The sequence below is a fragment of the Leptinotarsa decemlineata genome, unplaced genomic scaffold, assembly GCF_025532065.1.
Source record: "Leptinotarsa decemlineata unplaced genomic scaffold, Ldec_3_MD MMD2_tig00026340_RagTag_RagTag, whole genome shotgun sequence".
In the NCBI taxonomy this organism is placed as follows: Eukaryota; Metazoa; Arthropoda; class Insecta; order Coleoptera; family Chrysomelidae; genus Leptinotarsa; species Leptinotarsa decemlineata.
In genome coordinates this window covers 10,403,192-10,425,227 of record NW_027412694.1, presented here as the reverse complement: position 1 = coordinate 10,425,227, position 22,036 = coordinate 10,403,192, and the positions used below count along the sequence as shown (strand labels likewise).

Here is a 22,036-nt window from a genome sequence, read left to right as displayed (position 1 = left end):
CTCGAGGAGAATATTTATTCAAGGTCAATAATGAATTTAATACTGAATCCTAACATTAGTTAAGATAAAATGGCCCCAGCAATGATTGGCAAAGAAAAACGTGTAGTAAAGAGAATCAGGGGTAACAACTCAGGTCTAATTTCGTATTAGGGCATAATTAACCAGGCAGCCCTTTGTGGAAAACTGAAAGAAGTGATGGACCGCTTGGTCAAGTTGAATAATTTTATGAGATATCATTCTGCTCTTCAGTACTGACATTTCAAGGAGTTTCTTTCTGACAGCAACACGACAAAATGTTCGTTGGCTAAGTAAAGGTCAAGTTATTGAAAGTTTCTGGCTGATAAAAAAATAACCTCCTTTTTGCAAAACTTAGAAACGGAGGGAGCCAGAAAGCACAAACAAGCGTAATATGCTGGTGGTGGTGGCTTCTTTAAAAGATATTTTGAAATATTCAAATGCGCTCAACACAAGGAAATGGAAAATTAATATATGACCTGATACAAAACGTGTCTGCTTTTCGTCGCCAGCTGGATATCTTTGAAAAAGGTATTGCAAGACAAGAATTCATTCATACACCGACAATTCTTTGATATAAAAAGAACTCTGAAGAAGACACTGCAGTGTTTGTAAAATTTCTGGCCGATCTTAGGAACGAATTTGCTACAAGATTCCAAGACTTTGCAGAGATGGCAAGCTATCTCCCCTTCTTAAATCATCATTTGAAGTTGATGTAGCAGCAGAATGGACAGATGTGGCTGTCAAAGACATCACTTCGACTAGAGATAATTGATTTGCAAGAAGATGTGTCTTTACAAATATATAAAACGGTATCCACTGAAGAATTTTGGACCAAACAGGTTCCAGAAAAATATGAAAATTGCAAGAAACTAGCTATAAATTTGGCCACTATGTTTGGCTTGACATATTATGTATGTGAAACATCTTTCTCTTGGACCTAAAAGACACACTTCGAATTTGCTGTTCCTCTCGAGAACCAAACTATAAAAAACTGGCTCAAGACCGTCGGTGTAATTTCTCACTTTAATTTTAGGTCTTGTGTTTTATAATTCAGAATTTGATTCGAAACCAAAATAATACATAGGTAGCACTTAATTTTTATCAGTTGTTTTTTCTGGACCTCGTAAAAATTTTCCCACAGTTACCGAACCCCACATAAAACTATTTGCCGACCCCTGGTATATATCATATTGGATTTGCATCTTTTTTTTACTGTACTACTATAGTACTAGTCGAGCCATCTCATTTGATACGCATATTGGGGTAGTTGTGAAAAAATATGCAATCCGCCATTTTGTAGCTGTAGTCATCTTGGATTTACAATATACAGAATTTATTAAATTGTATTGTCATGAAAATTAAATGTGTGTACCAAATATCAGATCAATCTGTCAACAGGAAGGGGGTCAAACTTTAATTACCAAATTTGACCCAATTAAATAAATAAACAAACAGGATAAGCTTAATGAAACCCTTTAAAAATAAACGTATGATTTTATTCATCTCAGTATTATTTCAAATTTAGGAGGAAAAATAAACATCCATATCAATATGTATCATTCAGATTTCATTTTTGTTCCACATCAATTTCAGTCTAGAATCGTATAGAAATAACAAAACCATCTAAGATATATTAAATAGAAATGTAATAAAAACTGTATTCATAACATTCTGTCATACATACCCAAGAGAATTTCGCATTTGGCATTCCGCAAACGTTTAAACGAACGAAATCCCATCATGTTGACGACCAATTCACGGTAGAACGATTTTAGTTTTTCATGTCACATTCAATTGGAAATAAAAATTTTTTATGTTTGGTAATCCATTCAAAAATTATAGTATCCTTGTCATATACCTTCAACACTAAAACACATTTTATATCGGAGTCTTGATGTATAGATGATAAAAATAATTTTCATATATTGATGGATATAGCAGTTAGTTACTACGTGGTAGGAAATCATAATGAAGAGAAGATAATTGAAACTTTCTGGTTTTTACCACTTTTATTTGTAACTAAGTTTGAAAATGTCCTTATAGGACGAATCTGTAACGTTAGTTACAAATATAAGTGGTCCAATATTTGTCCTAAAAGGACAAACTTATACATTAAACGTATACATAATGTATAAGTTTGAAAATGTCCTTATAGGATGAAACTGCAGTAACGTTAGTTACAAATGAAAGTGGTAAAAAACATAGAAAGTTTCAATTCTCTTTTCTTCAAAATAATTTCTATTATCGAAAAAGCTATTCTGCTGCCACTTCATCGAACAAAAATGTGAGCAGTGGGATCATGCATAGAAGTTACTTTCAGATAAAAAGTGAAAAAAAACCCTTTCGAAACAACTATACTATAATTCCAAAATAGTAGGCACTAAATTCTGACGTTTATGTCTTAATCTGTCGCCTGCAGTGGCGAACGGAAATTACACAGAACGGATGAAGAAAAATGATGATGAATATATATATAAAATCACAAGCTTGATAACAATGTTTTCGTTTTAATATAATGCTATTTCTGAGAGTTTAGTGCCTACTATCATGGAACATGTCTTTTTCCCATTCAGTTCGAAGTTTCGGGACAAAACAGTTGTCTTGTCACCTCATCAACGCAGTTACAAATAACATTACAAAACATAGCATTCACTTCTTTCGTGTAATGAAATTTTCCAATGAAAATAGTTGTTTGGAAAGGACTTTTTCTTCAGTGTAATTCATGTTCGTGAGAAAGTAGTTCTTTCGAAAAGGTTTTATTCAGTTTAATGATAGAGAAGTAGGAAACCAAAAAAATTTTTCCCAAAAACCTAATCTCTTCTGAATATGTTCCCATTTTAATTCACATTTTATTAAATTTAGATCACGATAAGATTATAAAATATTTCATCTGAGCGTTTTGTAAAACTGAACAAAAATAAAATGAAATCATTGTAAGGGATCAAGATGCCGACATGCCAAAATAGGAATTTTAATACAGTTTGGTGCTGTTTCAACTATATGTATTGGAGGTTTTTGAGAGTTGTGAATTCAACCCGTCCTGGTTCTACCAGTTCAATCACAATTATTTCGTTCAGACTGTTTCCATAGTCAACATATCGAAAAAAATGTTCAACTGCGTACGTTGTATTTTCTATCTGAAAACCGAATCAACCTAACTGCCTGGCTACAGTTAGTAATTATTCTTATTGGCACGCCACGTTACGCTTTTCCCGGAAATACTTCATTTATCATTTCTATCATGTTTAACCATTGTGTGTTTTTTGTACTGTGACAGATTGTTTACAATGTGTAATTTTTGTTAAATATTCAGTATTATCGATGAATTGAAGTTTTCTCGATTTGCAACTGAATGTATGATTTTTTTTTAATAATTGCTCATGGGAACATTGAAGTATATATATATATATATATATATATATATATATATATATATAAATATATATATATATATATATAAATATATATATATATATATATATATATATATAAATATATATATATATATATATATATATATATATATATATATATATATATATTAATTTAATTAATTATATTATTTGACTGATAGAATGATAAATAAAATGAAATGATGGTGAGTGAAAAATATACTAAATAATAAATATACTAACTAAAGAAGTGTATAACATTTAAAGAGGTGATTCCTCATCGAAAAAAAGATAGGATCTTTCATATAAAGAAATTTCATTGGAGCAACCCTTGTTAAGATACAGCTCCTTAAAGGGGGTACATAAAATTTGTATAACAATTTTTTTCACAAGCACTAAAAAAGTTACAATATTGAAATTAACCTGACGTTTTGTACTACCAAAAAGACACTTAGCCAGGAATTTATTTGGTTTACCCCGTGGTTGTAAGGGGTGGAAAACGCAACCTCTAAAATTTATTTCCAATGTAACTTTTTGTCTTATTATTTGCTTACCGTTTAAATTTTTCCGATAGCCTGTTTCATTCTAAACAAAAAATGTCTCTTGGGTTTGTTGCCCAAAATAAACCAGTTCGCAGCAAAAAATTATTTTAGAAACAACTACAGAGATACATCGTCATAAATGCGAAAATTCGAAACTAATCTATCTAGTAGGTCGCTATTAGCGATAGTGACAATTAAATTGGTGAATTGTGTGAATTTTGTGAATTGTGTCATTGTGTGAATTTTCGAAATTGAATTAATACTAATTGTGTGTTGTTTTTCTGTTCTTAATTTGTTACTTTAATAATTCACTTGTTATTAAAATGGCATATACAAATGAGGAAATGGCTGATATGCATTACGTTTACGGTCTGTCGCAGCGGAATGGGTTAGAAACTTCTAGAAGATATGCTGAAATGTATCCTCAACGGCAGCATCCTTCACATAGAATATTTGCTCGACTTCATCAACGATTACGAAAGAACGCAGGATTGTGGTCGCCATCGAGAAGTACGTACACCACAGCTTGAGGAAGCAGTACTTAATTTGATTGAAGAACAACCTACTACCAGCACTAGAAAGATTGCTTTCCAGCTAAATGTTGATCATATGACGGTATTTCAAATTTCAAAGGAACAACTATTATACCCTTACCATCTATCTGTAACGAGTACAGGCACTGTTACCGCGAGACTTTCCGAACCGTCTTGAATTTTGCAATTGGATGCTGGAAATGATTAGAATAAATTGTGACTTTCTGAAGACGATAGAATTCACAGACGAATGTAGTTATTCTCGGGACAAGATTAATTTAATTTTCATAATTACCACATATGGGCTGATGAAAACCCTCACGCTATTGTCGAAACTAACCATCAAGAATAGTTTTCTCTTAACGTGTGGCTCGGAGTTATTGGAGATGATTTGATTGGGCCTCATTTTCTACCTCCTCGAATAAATGGTGAGGCATACGTTCAATTTTTAAGAGAAGTGCATCCAGTACTGCTGGAGGAAGTTCCTTTGGGCGTCAGAAGTAGCACGTCAGCATTTAACTGAAACATGCAAATCAGTGTATAGGTCGAGGAGGACCACAGAACTGGCCCGCTCGATTCACGGATCTCAATCCTCTCGATTTCTCTATTTGTGGCCATTTACAGCATTTGGTTTATCGTACTCCTGTTTGCGATGTAGAGGACTTAAGAAACGGCATCATCGATGCGGGTAATCAGGGTAATCAGAGAGACCCTAGGAATATTTGAGCAAATGCGCCGACCTCTAGACGCATGCGTATTGTTGAAGGTAGACATATTGAACATTCACTATGATTTCTACATGTTGTGTGTTTTGTTATTAATAAATTAGTTTTGTTTATTACCCTTTAATCGTTTAATGCAGGTACTAACTACGAAATAACAATAAATCCAGTTCGCATTTTTGACGATGTTTCTCTGTAGTTGTTCGTAAAATAATTTTTTGCTGCGAACTGGTTTATTTTGCGTAAAAAACCCAGGAGACATTTTTTGTTGTTGTGAAGTTTCGTTATATGAAAGATCCTATCTTTTTTCGATGAGGAATCACCTCCTTAAATGTTTTACACTTATTCAGTTACACCCATAGTTAATCACAATTTATATAAATATTTGAATTTATTTTATGCATCAACCATTTGAAACTCAAACAGGTTAGAAACAAAATGGAAATGTCATTTGAATTATGTGGAGGAAGAGATCACTTGGGCTAAGCTGCTGGAGCAAATTTAGCCAAACAACAGGTCTTGAAGTAGTAGTTTATGGAGTGAGAAAACAGTATTAGGCAAGTAAAAATTTCTAAGTATTATTATGGAATTCAATGAAAGAGGAAAAGTTATACTGAATCACATGAGTTATCTTCTAGAATATCCCAATTTTTATCTATTAGAAGTAAATATGAATAAATTTCACTTGAATGACTGACGTCTGTTTTTTACATTTAAGCAATTTTTTGACTATAAGATGAATGTTATTTCCAAAAAAGTCTCTTCGAAACATTATTTTCTTTAGCTAAAACTTTGACAGAATCAAATTCAATTGCATGACCCGTCCTGTAGACATGTTCACTGAGTGCACATCTCTCAGGGTGTTGCCTGCAACACCCTGCGGGAAATACGGTCTTTTGAAAGTCTGGCTGTTTGACTATCCTCCACAGGGTGCGTCAACAAGATTCCCTCGGTCCACTGCTATTAGGGATGACAATTATCCAAACACCACTTTTTTTCGCAGTCATATCGATAAATACTATCTTTAAAAATTATTGTCTCGCATGCTGGGTGATTCAGCCGAGCATGGCCAACCAAAGTTATATTTTTTTAAATGGAACACCCAGTATATGAATACGTCATTCGATTCTATATTTTTTTAGCTATCTGAAGAAGTTTTGTTTTCGAATTTCCATTGCGGCATTACCAAGTTATTCCAGAAAAACCTATTTTGCAGACAATATTTTTCAATTCACCACCCGCATGTCTACAGCAATTGAGTGGATTGTTTTTAGGAATAGTGAGTCAACATTACTATGATAATTTCGGAAATCTCAACTTTCGGAAACAATATATAGAGTGCTCGGTAAAACCTGGTCAAGTTTCATTCATTTTCAAACAGACATTATTGAACTTGTTTAAATGGAACACTCTGTATTTTTTCATTCTTATGAAATGTTTCATAATTTCCCTACATTTTTTATCAGGGGTATACTATAGGAAAAACATATATTTTACAAATTATATTACTTGTTGAAACCGCAAAAAATTCATTTATTTACGTTCTTTCTCAAAATTTTTTCAATATGAACAATAACGCCAACATTTTTTATTGAATAGAGGAGTCCAAAAGATGTTCAAAATGGCGACTATTTTCTGCAACACATAATGTCAGTCTTTTTTCAAATAAATTCTCTACACGTTCCAGCATATCCTCTGAGATTTCCCTGAAAGCTATAGCCACATTCTAAGTTTTGTTCCATATGGAACCCCGTCCAATAAATTCTCATACTCATGCCGAAGAAATCTTACATATTTTCTTCCAGTAAGATGCCCATCCAAAAAATACGGACCGATAACTATTTTTTCGAGAATTCCATCCGCAAACATTCAGTAACCAATGCTGTTGATGGTTTTACATTGCATAATAATGCATGTTATGCCGATTCACACTTCCATTTCTATGAAAAGCCGCTTCATCAGAAAATAACACGAAATCGAAAAAATCATTTTCCTGATTAATCATTTCTGAGCCCCATCGGCAAAATTGAACACGTTTTTCAAAATCTCTTTTTCTTAACTCTTGCATCAATTGCATGTGAGAAGGATGAAATTTGCTTGCTCGTATCATTGGATCCATTCAGTCGAGGAATCGGCGAGTTTTAGATTATGCTGAAACTCACGAAAATCCTTTAGTCAGGGAAGCTATAGATTACGCTGTAGACGACCCCTCCCGATATAGAAGGCCCCGACACTCTGTCGTATGAGGCCCCTATGTCCTCCGTTAACAGATGAATAATATCTTCATCTATCTCACCCCAGCCAGGTAGGGGTATAACGCGAAGGGCGGTATGGATGTCTAAGGACTTTCATGCCACCATCAAACATCAGTTGTGACCCATTTGTCTCTCTGACAAACTTCAGTTAAAAGGGGAAGGAGGCCAGGCTTCAACCTGAATAAAATCAAGATGGTTAACGTCGTAACGTCGTCGTATCATTGGAGACAGGCTAGGCTGGTTTGAGAAAATCCTAATTCCCTGCTCAGGTGTCTGGTACTCACATGTGGATTTTCAACAACGTGAAGAGCAATTTGAAATGTGTTCTCTTCATTTGTTACAGGGCAGACACGTTTCTAATCTTGTTTTTAGAGCCTGAAATGCCCTTCCATCTGGTTGTCTTCTTTCGGGGAACTTCTTTTTGTAATTCTTAGATGAAAGGAGTCAGTTTCCATCACTTTCCCCAAAAGCAAAGACCATTTGCACCATATCTTCCAATACATAATTCATAATGAAAATGATTCAACCCACACACCAAAGAAACTTCAACACATGGTGTTCACGACAATTTCCGAGATTCATTTTTTGATGTCAGTCAAAAGTGCCAGATAACTGGGTTTAAAAAAAAGCAGAATATATTTTCTTTAGGTTTTTACGCATTTTTTACCGTTGAAATCACTGATAAGTATCACTAGATAGTATGAAATATGTTAATGTACCAGCGATTACTTTGAATATTCGAAAAACAAATTCGAGTATGTGAACATAAGTGTGAACATAAGTGTTGAAAAAATCCTTTTGTGGTTATCAGTTTTTCGTATAGTATACCTTTGATAACAAATGTAGTTAAATGTTGTAACATTTCATACAAATGAAAAAAAAACAATGTGTTCCATTTGAAAAAGTTGAATTAGGTATATATGATGAGCTGTTTTTTCGGGTTTCAGGTTTTAATCCTCATAGGGATTATTTTCACAACATTTCGACAAACCTCATTTGCGATCTTCTGGTGATGTCTGGAGTTTTACAACTAGACTAGTTGTAAAATTAACTACCAGAATTCAATATTCAATTGAATTTTTTCTAGGATACTTTTTGGCCAACTCTTTGAAATATTCATCAAATTCTTATTAGGAATAGATTCCTTTCAAGAATGGGTAATTTAGACTGCCTTATGGACATTTTGTCAGATTAACTAACCGAATACCTTTGTATGAATATTTCTGGAGTTTTTTCCCAACACCAAACCGTTATTTTTACACTTCGACACGTGTTTCGATCACCAAGTGATCATCTTCAAGAGGAAGATTAAACTTCATGGTATATAAGAAAGTATGTAATGGGTGAAAAAAAAAAGGTTAAACTAAATCCGTATTATCTATTGGTGCACAAATGAGTTGATAATTGCAAGTGTTGAACCTTTTCATTTTTTGACCATGATGTTTTATACTTAGTCAGGTATAAGTAAATATTCACCTTGAAATAATACTATATGAATAATTAACCTTTTCCTATTGAATAATACCTTATATTATACCTGAATTCAGATCATACTGTTCTTTGAGGCTATCAAGGTATTCTAGCAGTAAATAATAGCTATTTTTGACATGCTGTTCTCCCACAGAAGTTTATATAATTTGCAATGTTGCCACTTAAGAGTTAGCTGATTCTTCGAGGTTCAATATTCAATGCAAATACTACCACATTCTTTCCCTTTGAAGACGTTTTCCTTCGCACTTTTTGTATGAAGATGAAGAAATAGAAAGGCGAAACGCTTCTTTGCCGTGTATTTTTTTCATTTTGACGTTTCCTAAATATTATTTGTGATCTACATGAAGAAATAAAAAATTATCATTAAGAATTCAATTTCAATTTCATAAAATTCAGTTAATATCCTAATAACTTTATGGTTTAATTTACTCACTCGAAAAGTCTGGGGTAAATATTCCGGTTTTGCAAAATTTATTAGTAGAAAAATAATGATAATAGGAATTACAAATTTTATGAAATTAACTCTGAAGGAAGAAAATTAAACGATACATTTACCAAGCTCAAATGAATATTTCATAACTTATTTTCAAGCGTATTAGAACACGAACAACCCCAAAGACACACCATTCAATCATTCTTTCGACGCATTATGTATTATAAAATGATCACCAACGACCGATCGAAAACTGAATTTCCAAAATGGAAATCGCGGACATCCGGCACCGAAGGACCAAATTCTCAAACAAAAAACAAACGGCTACCGAGTCAAAAAGTGGGCGTAGGAATATTCGGGATGAACAAACACCGAAACGTGCTGGATCGGCGGCGGCGACCAAAGAGGCGGCGGCGGCGACCGACGAGTCCGTTCATCAACTGAATCCACTCTGGTGTGAATAAACGTCAACAACAAGCGCACCGCGTACTCACGAGTTTATCGATGAAGTTGCGCGCCGTATCCTACCAAATGTCTTCCTCGGTTGATGTTCTTTTGACCGACCCTCGAGAAAGGATAAGTGGATAATTATGCAAGGGAACGAGACACTCGATAGCTAAAAGGATAAAACGGAGATAGGGTTGTTTTGAAACAATTTCGCGATGCGACAAAGGTAATATCGGGGAGGCTTCAGCTAATCGAATTATATATCTAAGCTCAGTTTTTCCCATCAGAAAATTGAATATTGTCTCAAAAATATTTTACAAATTTTAGATGTGGTGTATTCTTAGTGTTAACTGATATCATACTTTGAGTACGCATTCATTATCCCTGTTATTATGTCTGCCATTAAAGATCAACTGCAGATCTTCCTGCGAATGTCAAATCTCAATTGATCTATGCAAAGGGCCATAATACCATATTCTACAATATTTGTGTATGGCACCGCCTGTTTATCCTAAGAAATTTCCAACCAATAGTTCACTATAGTCTATTTCAAAAGAGTGTAGAGTAATAAATCATGAAGTGTCATAAAATTTGCCTGAATTTCGTTGTCGTCCATGGGCGTAGGCAAATCTTAGGATTATTAAACTTAATAATTAAAGTAAATTAAAAATTACAGACATAGATAATAATAAAAGGCCATTTTTGGGAAGTAATTTGGTCTAAAACTAAGTACCTACATGTATTTAGGTAAGTAAAATTTCTTAAAAAAAGATTAAGATTAATTTTAGTGGTTCTTGTAAACTTATTTAATATGCAATTTGGGTTCATATACTTGAGCATGATTTCTCAAAAAAGGGTTAACACTTAGTTCCGAGGTGCCATGTCATTATAATAATCCCTTTTTGACCCTGCCCACCAATCATGCAATACCTATTAAACCCAGGTAATTAAGAAAAAGGGTTTAAATATATTGTAATGGTGTCTTAAACATTCGAGTTATAATAGTAATTGTTACTACACCAATTAAACGTACAGTGATATTGTGATATAGAAATAGTGAAAAAGTTATAAAATGGGGACATTTACTCCAAAGAAAAGAAGTGTAAAAAATTCTCCGCTATCTGTTTGCGAAAAAGTTATAATTTTAAATGTATATGATTGCATAAAACACGATCACCCTAGTTTGTCTGTGCAAGAAAGTGTTGAGCGATGTGCCCGAATGACTGGAATTGGACAGTCCACGATTTTTAAATTATTGCGAGAAAGAAATATATCAGGCCAGGTAAGTCCATGCAAGAGAAAATCAGGAAGACCAATAAAAATCTTAGATGAAGACACCAAATGTGACATTCGAAGAGAAGTTCATTCGTTTTATTTTAAAAAGGAAATACCCACTCTTGAAAAAATATTTATCGAGATAAGCCAAGATAACGATATTCCTTTGATATCCAGAAAACTTTTATGGAAAACTTTAAAAAGTATGAATTTTGCCTGGGAAAAGCACAATCGAAAGGCACTATTACTGGAAAGTGATGAAATTGTTTGCTGGAGACGAAAATATTTGACAACTATAAAGCAGTACCGCAGAGAGCAAAAGAAAATTTGTTATCTTGATGAGACGTGGATAAACGAAGGTTATATAGTCAAAAAAATGTGGCAAGATAAAAATATAACAAGTTCTCGCCAAGCTTTCATAGAAGGCCTTTCGACGGGTATTAAAGTGCCTTCGGGAAAAGGGAAGAGGCTTATAATTGCTCACATTGGAAGCGAAGACGGATTTTTAAAAGAAGGTTTGTTAAGCTTTGAGTCGTGCCGGACGGGAGATTATCATGAGGACATGAATTCGGATGTCTTCGAAGACTACTTCGGGGAAATGTTAAAATTTCTTTCAGCTGATTCGGTCGTGGTTATGGATAATGCAAGCTACCATTCAAGGCGCTTAGAGAAGGTACCAACTTCAGCTTGGAGAAAGCAAGAAATTATTAACTGGCTGTCAAATAAAGGTATTCAGTTTGAGACGAATTCAGTAAAGAAGGAACTACTAGCCATAGTAAAACAACATAAATCTCGCTTCATGAAATATGCCGTAGAAGATGTAGCAGAAAAGTATAAAGTAACTGTGCTGCGCCTACCGCCATATCATTGCGAATTAAATCCTATAGAACTTATATGGGCACAAGTTAAAGGATATGTTGCAAGGCACAATACCACATTTAAAATGAAAGATGTCAAGGTATTGTTTGATCAAGCCATTATGGAAATCACATCAGAAAACTGGCAAAAAGCAATCCAGCATGTTTTAAAAGAGGAAGATAAAATGTGGGAACTGGACAACTTGGTCGATCAGGTGGTTGACCCTATAATTATAACACCAGGGGATGATGACAGTTCTTCGGATGAAGACTATACTGATGTAGAATAATTTAATTGAATTGTAAATATACTGTAGCGGGATAAGCAATCTGGACAGAGACCAGTGTATCAGTGACAGTGACACTTTTGCTTAGGTTAGGGTTTAGAATTAAGGGTAGTCTGAATAATTATTTTCTCGGAAGGTTCTCGAAAATTGTACCTAGTAATCTCTAGAACATTCAATTAGGGTATAAATAGAGTGTTGTTAAACGTTAAGGGAAGTTCACAGTTTTAGTATTGTTCAAGTGTCAAATTGTAATAACGTATCCAGTAAAGTTCTTGTCGTTTTTGTGAATAAATTGATTTAAAGTCCCCACAAGTGTTTCAATACGTAAAGTTCGTTCGTGTGTGTTTGTGAGTATTTCCCGATTTCGGTTCGTATATATTTTATTGTTACATTTTATATTTTTTAATAACACTGTTCTGCTGTATTAAATTTTTATTTCCTTTAATATAATTTTTATGAATGCATATTCTTTTGGCAATTATCCCACTAGCGCGCCTCTGGCTCAGTATTTATCCGTCGATAACAATGGACAAACCCTTAAAACAGGGTGATACCTACCTGCTCTTTATGAAACGACATAATTTTGCAATGCGGACTAGGGAAGTGACAGAATTTATTGACGGATCACCCTGGAGCGCTTTTGAATACTTAATGAGATTTTATTACTCTACACTCTTTTGAAATAGACTATAGTCTTCTTTCGAATACATCTTTGTCTAATATCTGGCCAACCTTGAACCATTAAGAAAACGAATCTCCATGACTAGTAATCATAGAGATGCTATAGACTTTGTTTCATCAGCCCGAACTTTGTCAGCCCGACAAACTCTTTTTGGAATCAATACTGAAACACAATAGGATCAAACGGAATTCCACACACCCATAATCAAGAGACTGTCACCGGCTTCTGCAACTTATTTTAAGCCCTAACTTCATGTTTATTTCTATTTGTCTGGATCTTTATGCAGTTTTCGTTACTGAAGTATTTAACGTATATTGATTGCCAAATATAATAATAATGTTTATTCAGATTTAAATCACAAAAATAAATAACTGAAGTAATACATACAGTTGAATAAACATCATAGAAACCACAGAAACATCAGATGTTGCTTATATGTGGTGAAAAAGATTTCCAAAGGAAAAAAATGAATATATGATAAATATTAAAGTATGAAAATGAATTACATAAAAGGGATTTGCATATGAGAATAAACTACTTAATATATGGAATTGAAAACACATAAGATAATATAAAATCACAAATAAAAGCATAAATATAAAAAGTTGTCAGTTTTGACATATAATATTATTTAAAAATAAAATCATACAAATATAAAACTAAATTGACAATTAAGTATAAAATCGCAATTGTAAAATACGCGTACTAGTAATAATATATAAAAACATGTTGAAATCGATATGGATGTTGTTGAAAATGAATGTGATAATAATATATATTAACAAAACGATAGTGCCCACCATATATATATATATCACCATATATATATATATATATATATATATATATATATATATATATATATATATATATATATATATATATATATATATATATATATATATCACCATATATATATCACCATATATAACATATATATGGTGATATATATGGTGAAAATATGCTAAGACATTAATCTGGTTGTCTTCGAAAGTTACGGGTCGAGGCAAGTTTCTTGGTGCTTTTTTAGAGTTTATCCTAACATATTGAAATTGTTCTGAATTCGTATAAATTTCTTGAGGTTCATTGGCGGTAGATTCGGATACATTTCATTGAACTTTCGATATGTTCTGCTGATAATTTTGTCACACTGTCCAAAAATAATAAACAAATTCATAAGAACTTCGTTTGAATACTTTTGTTCCATCGTTTTGAAGGTATTTGCAACTTCTGAAGTGACGAAAATGTCGATATTATTAGGAGAATGTCACAACGCTACTGTCAAATAGTAATCATGGCTTGCTTACCAAATACCGAATGGAAATACCATTCTGAAGGGACATTTTCACAAATAAATGTTCATAAGTCCGAAACTTGACTAGTTAGGTATAGGTATGATATACATAGAAAGAAAGCAAATTTCAGCAGCTTTCCGAATTTTCAATAATATACAGGGTGTTCCATTTAAAATAATCAAATTTCAGCAACTTTTTCAAGCAAACGAAAAAACTGTATTTTTTTACCACCCTGTATTGAAGTAACGGAGATTAGGCTGACGTGTGGGAAGTGTCCAAGTATCACCTAACTCCAAACCAAATTTCGATATCATAGTACTTCTTAACTAAAAGATATCGGCATTTTTAGAAGTCATGATTTTCGAAGAAAAAAATTGAAATTAATTTTTATTTCGAAAACGGTAACAGATAGGTATAGGGAAATATCAAGAAAAGTTGTCGGGCAATTGTTGGAGATTCCAAAAATAATATTATATACAGAGTGTTCCATTTGAAAAATCAAAGTTGCTACTGCTTTCTAATAGAAGCGGCAACACCGCATTGTCAAAAATATTTTAGTTGGCTAGAGAATGTCCGAATATGCCCTCCATTAAATTTTCAAAGTGATCCGTTGTCTGGTTCACCAGAAACGTCTAATGTGCCATCCACCGTGAATCAGCCTGTATATTTCATTCTATAATCAGCTCGGTGAAGGTCGATTTAGGTTCGGATCTTCTACTATGAATAGTAATATGAATTAAAGTCAATATAATCAACTCTTGGAATCTCCAGAAACGAAGACCTACATAGAAATACATAAATATTGTTATACAAAAATATATCTATTAGTAGACAGGCAACAAATTAGTTGATGATATATATATATATATATATATATATATATATATATATATATATAAGAATTTTGCGATTTACATAACCTATGTTTGGGTAGCCTTAACATTTGTTTTGGCGCTGGTAGTCTATGTCCGCTTGCTTAGTCACTTTATTTTCACCTATTAAATTTCTGACATAACACAGACATTCATATATGAAGCAAGATTGCAAAGTCAATATACGGAGATTTTTGAAAAGAGGTTAACAATGATCGCAATAAATCTTTAAGAATTAACTTAATTCAAAACATGTTCCCAAACGTCAAACCTAATCGCTAAATTGATAGTTGTTTCGAAATATGTTCCTAACGAAAAACAAGAAGAAATACATCAAATAAGAAATTAAAAAACGAGTATAAACCATCAGAAATTTGTAATGTGACAAAAAATTGATAATTTTCAAAAACTCCTTACTTGAGATGATAACTCGTATTATGTTATCACACTTAGATCGCTTTATGTTATATATTATATTAATATCCATGTATTTCTATAGACTTCAAAAGAAAATAGAGTATGACAAATCTACTTCAGAATCTACTTCAACTTCTGAATTCAATTTAACTGTACAAAAGATAAACTTCGGATGAAGAAATAAACAAGTATTTCCGTTTCCACTTCTAAATTAAGAATATAAAACAAATATAAACTCTTTGCTTGTGAATTAACGACCAATCAGATTTCTGAGAAATTTACGACAAACTCAAACTAAGTACCTGGATTAACTTTCCACGAATTGAAAATATCCACTTCATTAAAAAAAATAATGACTTTTTCGAATGAAACAACTGTTCTCTGCAATGGCTGAGCAATTATTATGACATTCGACTTCAACGAATGTAATCGAAAAATCAAAGGAGAAAACCCTATGAATTCAAAAAAGTATATTATGAAACTCGTTGATAAAAACAGCTTCTTAATTGTACATTCTCAATCTTCAACAATTGTGAAAATGAGCAGCTTAAATAAAAAATATACCGAGCACAAACAATTGAGCATTTGCTTCCTAAACCTTTTGTTGACATAGCTCTGTTATAAAATTAGCAAATATATAGATATTCGGAAGACAAATTTCAGTTATTTGTAGAAACACACCTATTCAATAAATAATCTACAAACCGCAGACATATCTAAAATGCATAAGATATGTCTGCAGTTTGACAATCGTGATATGACCGGAAGAATTCAACCTCATACACAAGTCAAAAAAAATATTCTCAGACAGTCAAGCGGCGTTGGAAGCTCTTGTTTCCTACCGAGCAACGTCTAAATTGGTAGCAAATTGCCAAAAACGACTCTCCTCGATAGGAAGACTTAACAGATTGTCACTGGTCTGGATTCCAGGCCAGTATGGCCAGGCAAAGGAGGGTGCTGCGAGCAGCTTCATCGGACTAGAACCTGTCATTGGCATTGCTTTAGGCTTTGCCAAACAAACATTGAACACCTGGATGGCAAGAAGATTTATGGACTTCTGGCAGAATCTTCCGGGACTGGCTTACTCCAAGGCGTTTATTCACCCTTTGAATATTGATGCCAAACAGTTGTTGGACTACAGTAGGGATGAACTACGATGTCTAACAGGCCTTCTTACAGGTCTTACGTTGTGTGTTGGCTCTGTTTGGAAAATGCAGTGCACATACTTTATTCCTGCCCCGCTGGGGACCGAATCAGGTTTTTAGAGTTCGATAGAACCGTACTCTTACCATCTGACCTGAAAGACCTCTCACCATATAAACTGATCGGCTTCGTTAAGAAGCTGGGTTTATTTGGTCGAGTGTGGTTGCGGTTGAGGATCGAAGAGACCCACTCACTTTGGACCTAACCCAACCTATGTCCGGACACTCAAGCAAAAAGCTTATATTTTTCGTCATGGTTAATCAGACAAGATAGTGAATGAAAATTCATCGATTGCCGATTGAGAATAAAGAGATCAACAGACTGCAACAAATTGAGTAACTTTTATACATTTGAATATTTAGAACGTTCCTCCTGGTTGGTTGGTTCCAATCATAAAATCATCGTTATTGTAGATGCGGGTTCGATCCCTAGTTTCGACTTTAAGTGTGATGTCACTCGTATGAGATTTACAACTTAAAATGTTGACGAAAAAAATATGTGTCAGAGCTTATTCTTTATTCTATATAAATTAGTTTCGACCAATTAAAAAAATCTGAGAATAAAAGTATATCCCAAACAGCTTGTTCACTGAGCAAATGAGAATTCTGACCTTGTGTCAAATTAAAATTCGTTTCAAAGAATACACAGCCCATAACAAATTTCGTTGACCTGAAAAATCTAGTGTCGTCTAACCTTGGAAATGGTTATAAGATGAGGCCTTTTCTTTTTCAAAAAATTAGCAATATTATTGGATGGATCACCACAGTATGTCATTGTCCTATAATGTTTACTATCGTTCTTTGAAGTAGAATATATTTGATAAATGGCTTGTTAGTGTATTTTTTTTATGAAAAATGAAGTCAATAATATCTACCTATTAACCGTTCACCCAAAAAAACTACGAAAACAAACCATTTACCAGGTCTGTCCTCTTCAAGAAATGATAATAAGCGGTACAAGACATTGACATACTTTTTTTTAACCCACCAACAACAATAAAGACAAAACTTCAGTGTCGAATAGATCAGGAATATACAGGGCGTTCCAACGAAAACTTGACCACCCCTGTAAGTCAGAAACGGACATGTAATTGAGAATTTCAAAGAATACGTCAATTTTTGTTTTTAGGGGGCTAATTCTGATATGAAAATCATACCAGCAACTTTACCCCTCTGCGGTCAACAGCTGCCCCCCTATTTTTTTTAATGACATGGGGGGTCGAGTGATACATCATTTGAACGGTCTTTTGTCCCTCATTACCTCTGTATTTTTTCGAAATTGGTTCATTAGTTATTGAGAAATTAACGTTTTATTTAAGGAAAAACAGAAAATTCGCTGTCGTTCATTTCAATGAGGAAATCAACAACAATTAATATCCAACGGATGAATTGTTCAAAATGACCTTCACCTAGTTCCATACATTAATACAGTCTACTGTCGAAATCGTTCCGTACATTACTCAAGATGTCCGGAGTCAGCAGTCGACATTCCCGAAGAATTATCTGTCGCAGGTCTTCTAGACTTGTACGCTTAGTATAGTTAACTTTCGACTTCAGGTGTCCCCACAGAAAGAAGTCCATCGGTATGAGATCAGGTGATCTACCTGGCCACTCCACTGGACTCCTTCTGCTGATCCAACGCATTAGAAAACGTTGGTCCAAAAACTGTCTCACCCGAATATCAAAATGTAGGGGTGCACCATCCTGCTGGAATTTTATTTCATTTTCTACTAAACTGTCATAATTTTCTAAAATTTGTGTAATCTACACAGGATCCACATAGTCTTGTAATAGATTTAATTATATGTCTCCATTGAGATTACCTTCAATGAAGAATGGTCCAACAATATGATTACCAAGAATGCCGGACCAGACATTCAATTTTTGTGGAGTTTGTTAATGTGTTCCCATCACCAAATGATTATAGGTTGCAACAATTTTTATTTTTTCTTCAGTAGAGTAAACCATGTTGGAACACATTGAACAAGGAACACTGAATAATAATTCGTGAAGAAGTGACAGTGGCCAACTATCTACTTTTTATTCTACGACAACTAGATTCAGCAAAAACTACCAGTGTAGAAAAAACTAACAGTGTTGTCCATTTCAAAACGTTTACTACTAATTGAATGAATTCTACAAATCTAGAAGACGACAGAGACTTGTTCGGGAATGCCGATTTCTAACTCCGGACATCTTCAATAATGTAAGGAACGCTTTCGAAAGTACCTAGACTGTATTATTGTATGGAACTAGATGGGGGTCATTTTGAACACTTTATCCGTTGATTGTGTTGCCATTGATATTACTTTTGTTAATTTCCTCAATAAAATGAGCGACAGCGAATTTTCTGTTTTTCTTTAATAAAACGTTAAACATTTAGTTTTTCAATAACGAATGAACCAATTTCGAAAAAAATTACAGAAGTAATAGCGGGACAAAAGACCTTTCAAATGATGTATCGCTTGACCCCCCATGCATTGAAAAAAATTGGGGGATAGTTGTTGACCGCAGAGGGATGAAGAGATTTCCATATCATAATTAGTAACAGGTGTTTTTTACTATAATCATATGGAAGCAGTTGTTTCGAAAGTACTTTCTCTTTCACATAATTCAATGTTCATGTGAAAATAAATCTGCTGAAAGGGTTTTCATCTTCCAGTTTGTATCCGAAACAAAGTTATATGCATGAACTACATATCTTTGCAAAGTTTTTTTTTTAGTTTAATCGCTTCTTTCCTTCCTTCAAAAGTTTTCCACATGTTCTGCAGGAAGATGGAGAAGTATAATGCTATAAAGCTTTTTTCCAAAAACTAATGTATCTTTAAAAAATATCCCCTTTCAATTTATAGGTTTTTCATTAATAAACTCAACTTTCTAACTACGAGTATACCCACCAGTTTCCCGAATGTAAATAAAACTCCTAAAAATACTACCTTGTCCGAAACGCACGAGAAGCAAATTACGGCACTGTTTTACTGAATGTCAAAGGTTCAAGCTCTCTCGCCGCATTGTGCGGTAATACAATCGTAGACACCGAACTGGAATGGAAAAGCGGACAGAAAGCTAGCCCGACTCGGCAGACATTAACCATTTATCCCGGTTTGATAGCGTTCCAAATTGAAAGATTCATTATATGATCAATAGCGATTTGAGGTTCGGTTCACATAAAGATGTATGGAATCAAATTCTACCGCGTGATGGAGATAAATGGGATTCCGAGTTGAACGGGTAATTTGTGCAATCTACCGCAAAAACAATACAATTATTTATTTTGGCGGAGACTCTAGAAAAAAAAGAGACCCAGTCTTTGGTTCGGGCGACCTAAAGACGGATTTCCACCAAACGGACTCGCTTGCGACTAGTTTCGTTTTCAGAAACAGAAAACCTGTTTTAACTTTGAAAAAAAACTAATTTCACCAGTCTGAGTCGCGTGTTTTTTTTTGTGAACTGTTTTATATAGCTTCCACTACACGAACAGCAACTAAATGGCTGCATTCTTTATTTGTCCATTGCTTTTTTCGCTCACGTTCTACAAAGAAAAATAAAATTTCATTCTTGTTTGAAATAAATAATAATACAGGGTGTCCCTGGACTTCCTCTTTTCCTCTCGGGAATGTATAGATGGGGTCAAAATATCACCAGTACTTCATATAACTTTTTTTCCTAAAAGTCTTCGTAACCAAGTTACGGGCCCTCGAAGTTACAAAATGGAAAATGTTTTTCTTTGATAACTTTTCAAGTGAATATTCAAAATCATCCAAATTTTGGTAATTGACTAAACAAATGAATTCCGTCGATGAGCTTTCATGCAGGAGTCAGTTGTTTTGCTACAAAGTCAGGAACGGACTACCCCCGATGGTCCACACCCCAAAACTTTGAAATGACAGATATTTTTCAATATTTTTCAACAAAATTAGGTTACTTGGACAATTTTATGAATAAAAGTACTCGTGTGGAAAGTCGATCGGAGCAACGAGTCTTAATAAAAATGTAGTTCTACTCGACATCAAACCTGCTCGTCCACCATTATTTGAAATGAATAATTATCAAAGCAGAAATAATAATGATAACGTTAATTCAACAACAGTTATAACAGGAATAATACAAAGTATGCTAAAATGAAGTCGTAAACAAAAAGTACAGTACCTATATGGAAGTTTAAGTCACAATTGTGATAGCAGATATTTTTTCAAAAGAAATATCAAGTTCTGTAGATTCGTGGTGTTTTTAAACTAACAAGCTACTCTACTATGAAATATCGAATTCATTCCATATTTTGTATGTACATAATACGTGTGGAATAATCACGTTTCGTGTTGATCAGTTATCTGAATCTCATGAAACTCAACATTCGAATGTTTCAAATTCTTCTTCACAGCTAAACTGTTGAGGAGTTTCACTGATAATTATAATTTCATGGGAGAAATTCTTTAACACGAATCTAAATTTAGCTGAAAAAACGCACATCGGAAAAAATATTTACTATACTAATAAAAAGCAAACGAATGAACTACAAAAACGGCTGCACATGATCAGGTGAAAAATATCCAGGGATTAATTATGTTCCATTTCTTTCACAGATGTTGACAAAAAAACCTTTTAGAAAGTTTTGATGAAAAATGAGAAACTGGAATGCGATTTTGTTTTGTTGAGTGGTGCGTTGTCATATGACTATCATTGTATTGTCAATATTCTATAGGATATTTTGAATTTTTTTGATATGGCCGAACAGTTTACATTCAATGAATATGCAGATATGCATGTATTTTATGGACGAGCATTTTGTAATGCTGCAGAAGCTCGTCGTCTGTATTCCGAGCATTTTCCCAATCGAACGGTACCGTCAAAAGAAACATTCGAGCGTGTCGATCGCAGCTTGAGGGAGACAGGTATGTAATAATTGATAATTAATTTGAGCACGTTGTTTTATTTCGATATTATTGTAGGTACAGTTTTGCCAAAACGAGGTGGTGAGGGCGCTCCTAGGACTGTACGTGCCGTTGTATTGGAGGAAAATATTTTGGAAGCCGTCGCTGATGATTCTTCAATGAGCATCAAAAATCTATCAGAACATTTCCATACATCCAAGTCCACTATTCATAGAATAATTAGGGAACAACTGCTCCACCCATTTCACATCCAGAAGGTACATGCCATGACACCTCAAGATTTTCCAGCACGACTGGAATATGCCAATTGGTTCATGGATAGGCAAAGAGAGGATATGACTTTTATTAATTGAGTTTTATTCACTGATGAAGCAGGTTTCAGTAGAGATGGAGTTATCAACTCTCATAATCTCCATATATGGGC

The 22,036-nt window shown here is 33.8% G+C and overlaps 1 protein-coding gene across 4 annotated transcripts in view; it reads right to left on the bottom strand.

Moving 5' to 3' along the window:
• Positions 1–22,036, bottom strand: part of cno (adherens junction formation factor afadin) — a 354,944-nt gene that overhangs the window by 141,150 nt on the left and 191,758 nt on the right. The window contains exon 1 of one of the 4 annotated variants that reach the window (XM_074183526.1): positions 1,703–1,775. The exons of the other annotated variants lie outside the window; for them this stretch is intronic. Within the exon in view, the coding sequence (XP_074039627.1) occupies positions 1,703–1,760 (58 nt within the window). The 5' untranslated portion in view covers positions 1,761–1,775. Of the gene's footprint in view, positions 1–1,702; positions 1,776–22,036 lie in introns of those variants that run through there. 4 annotated transcript variants of the gene reach the window in all.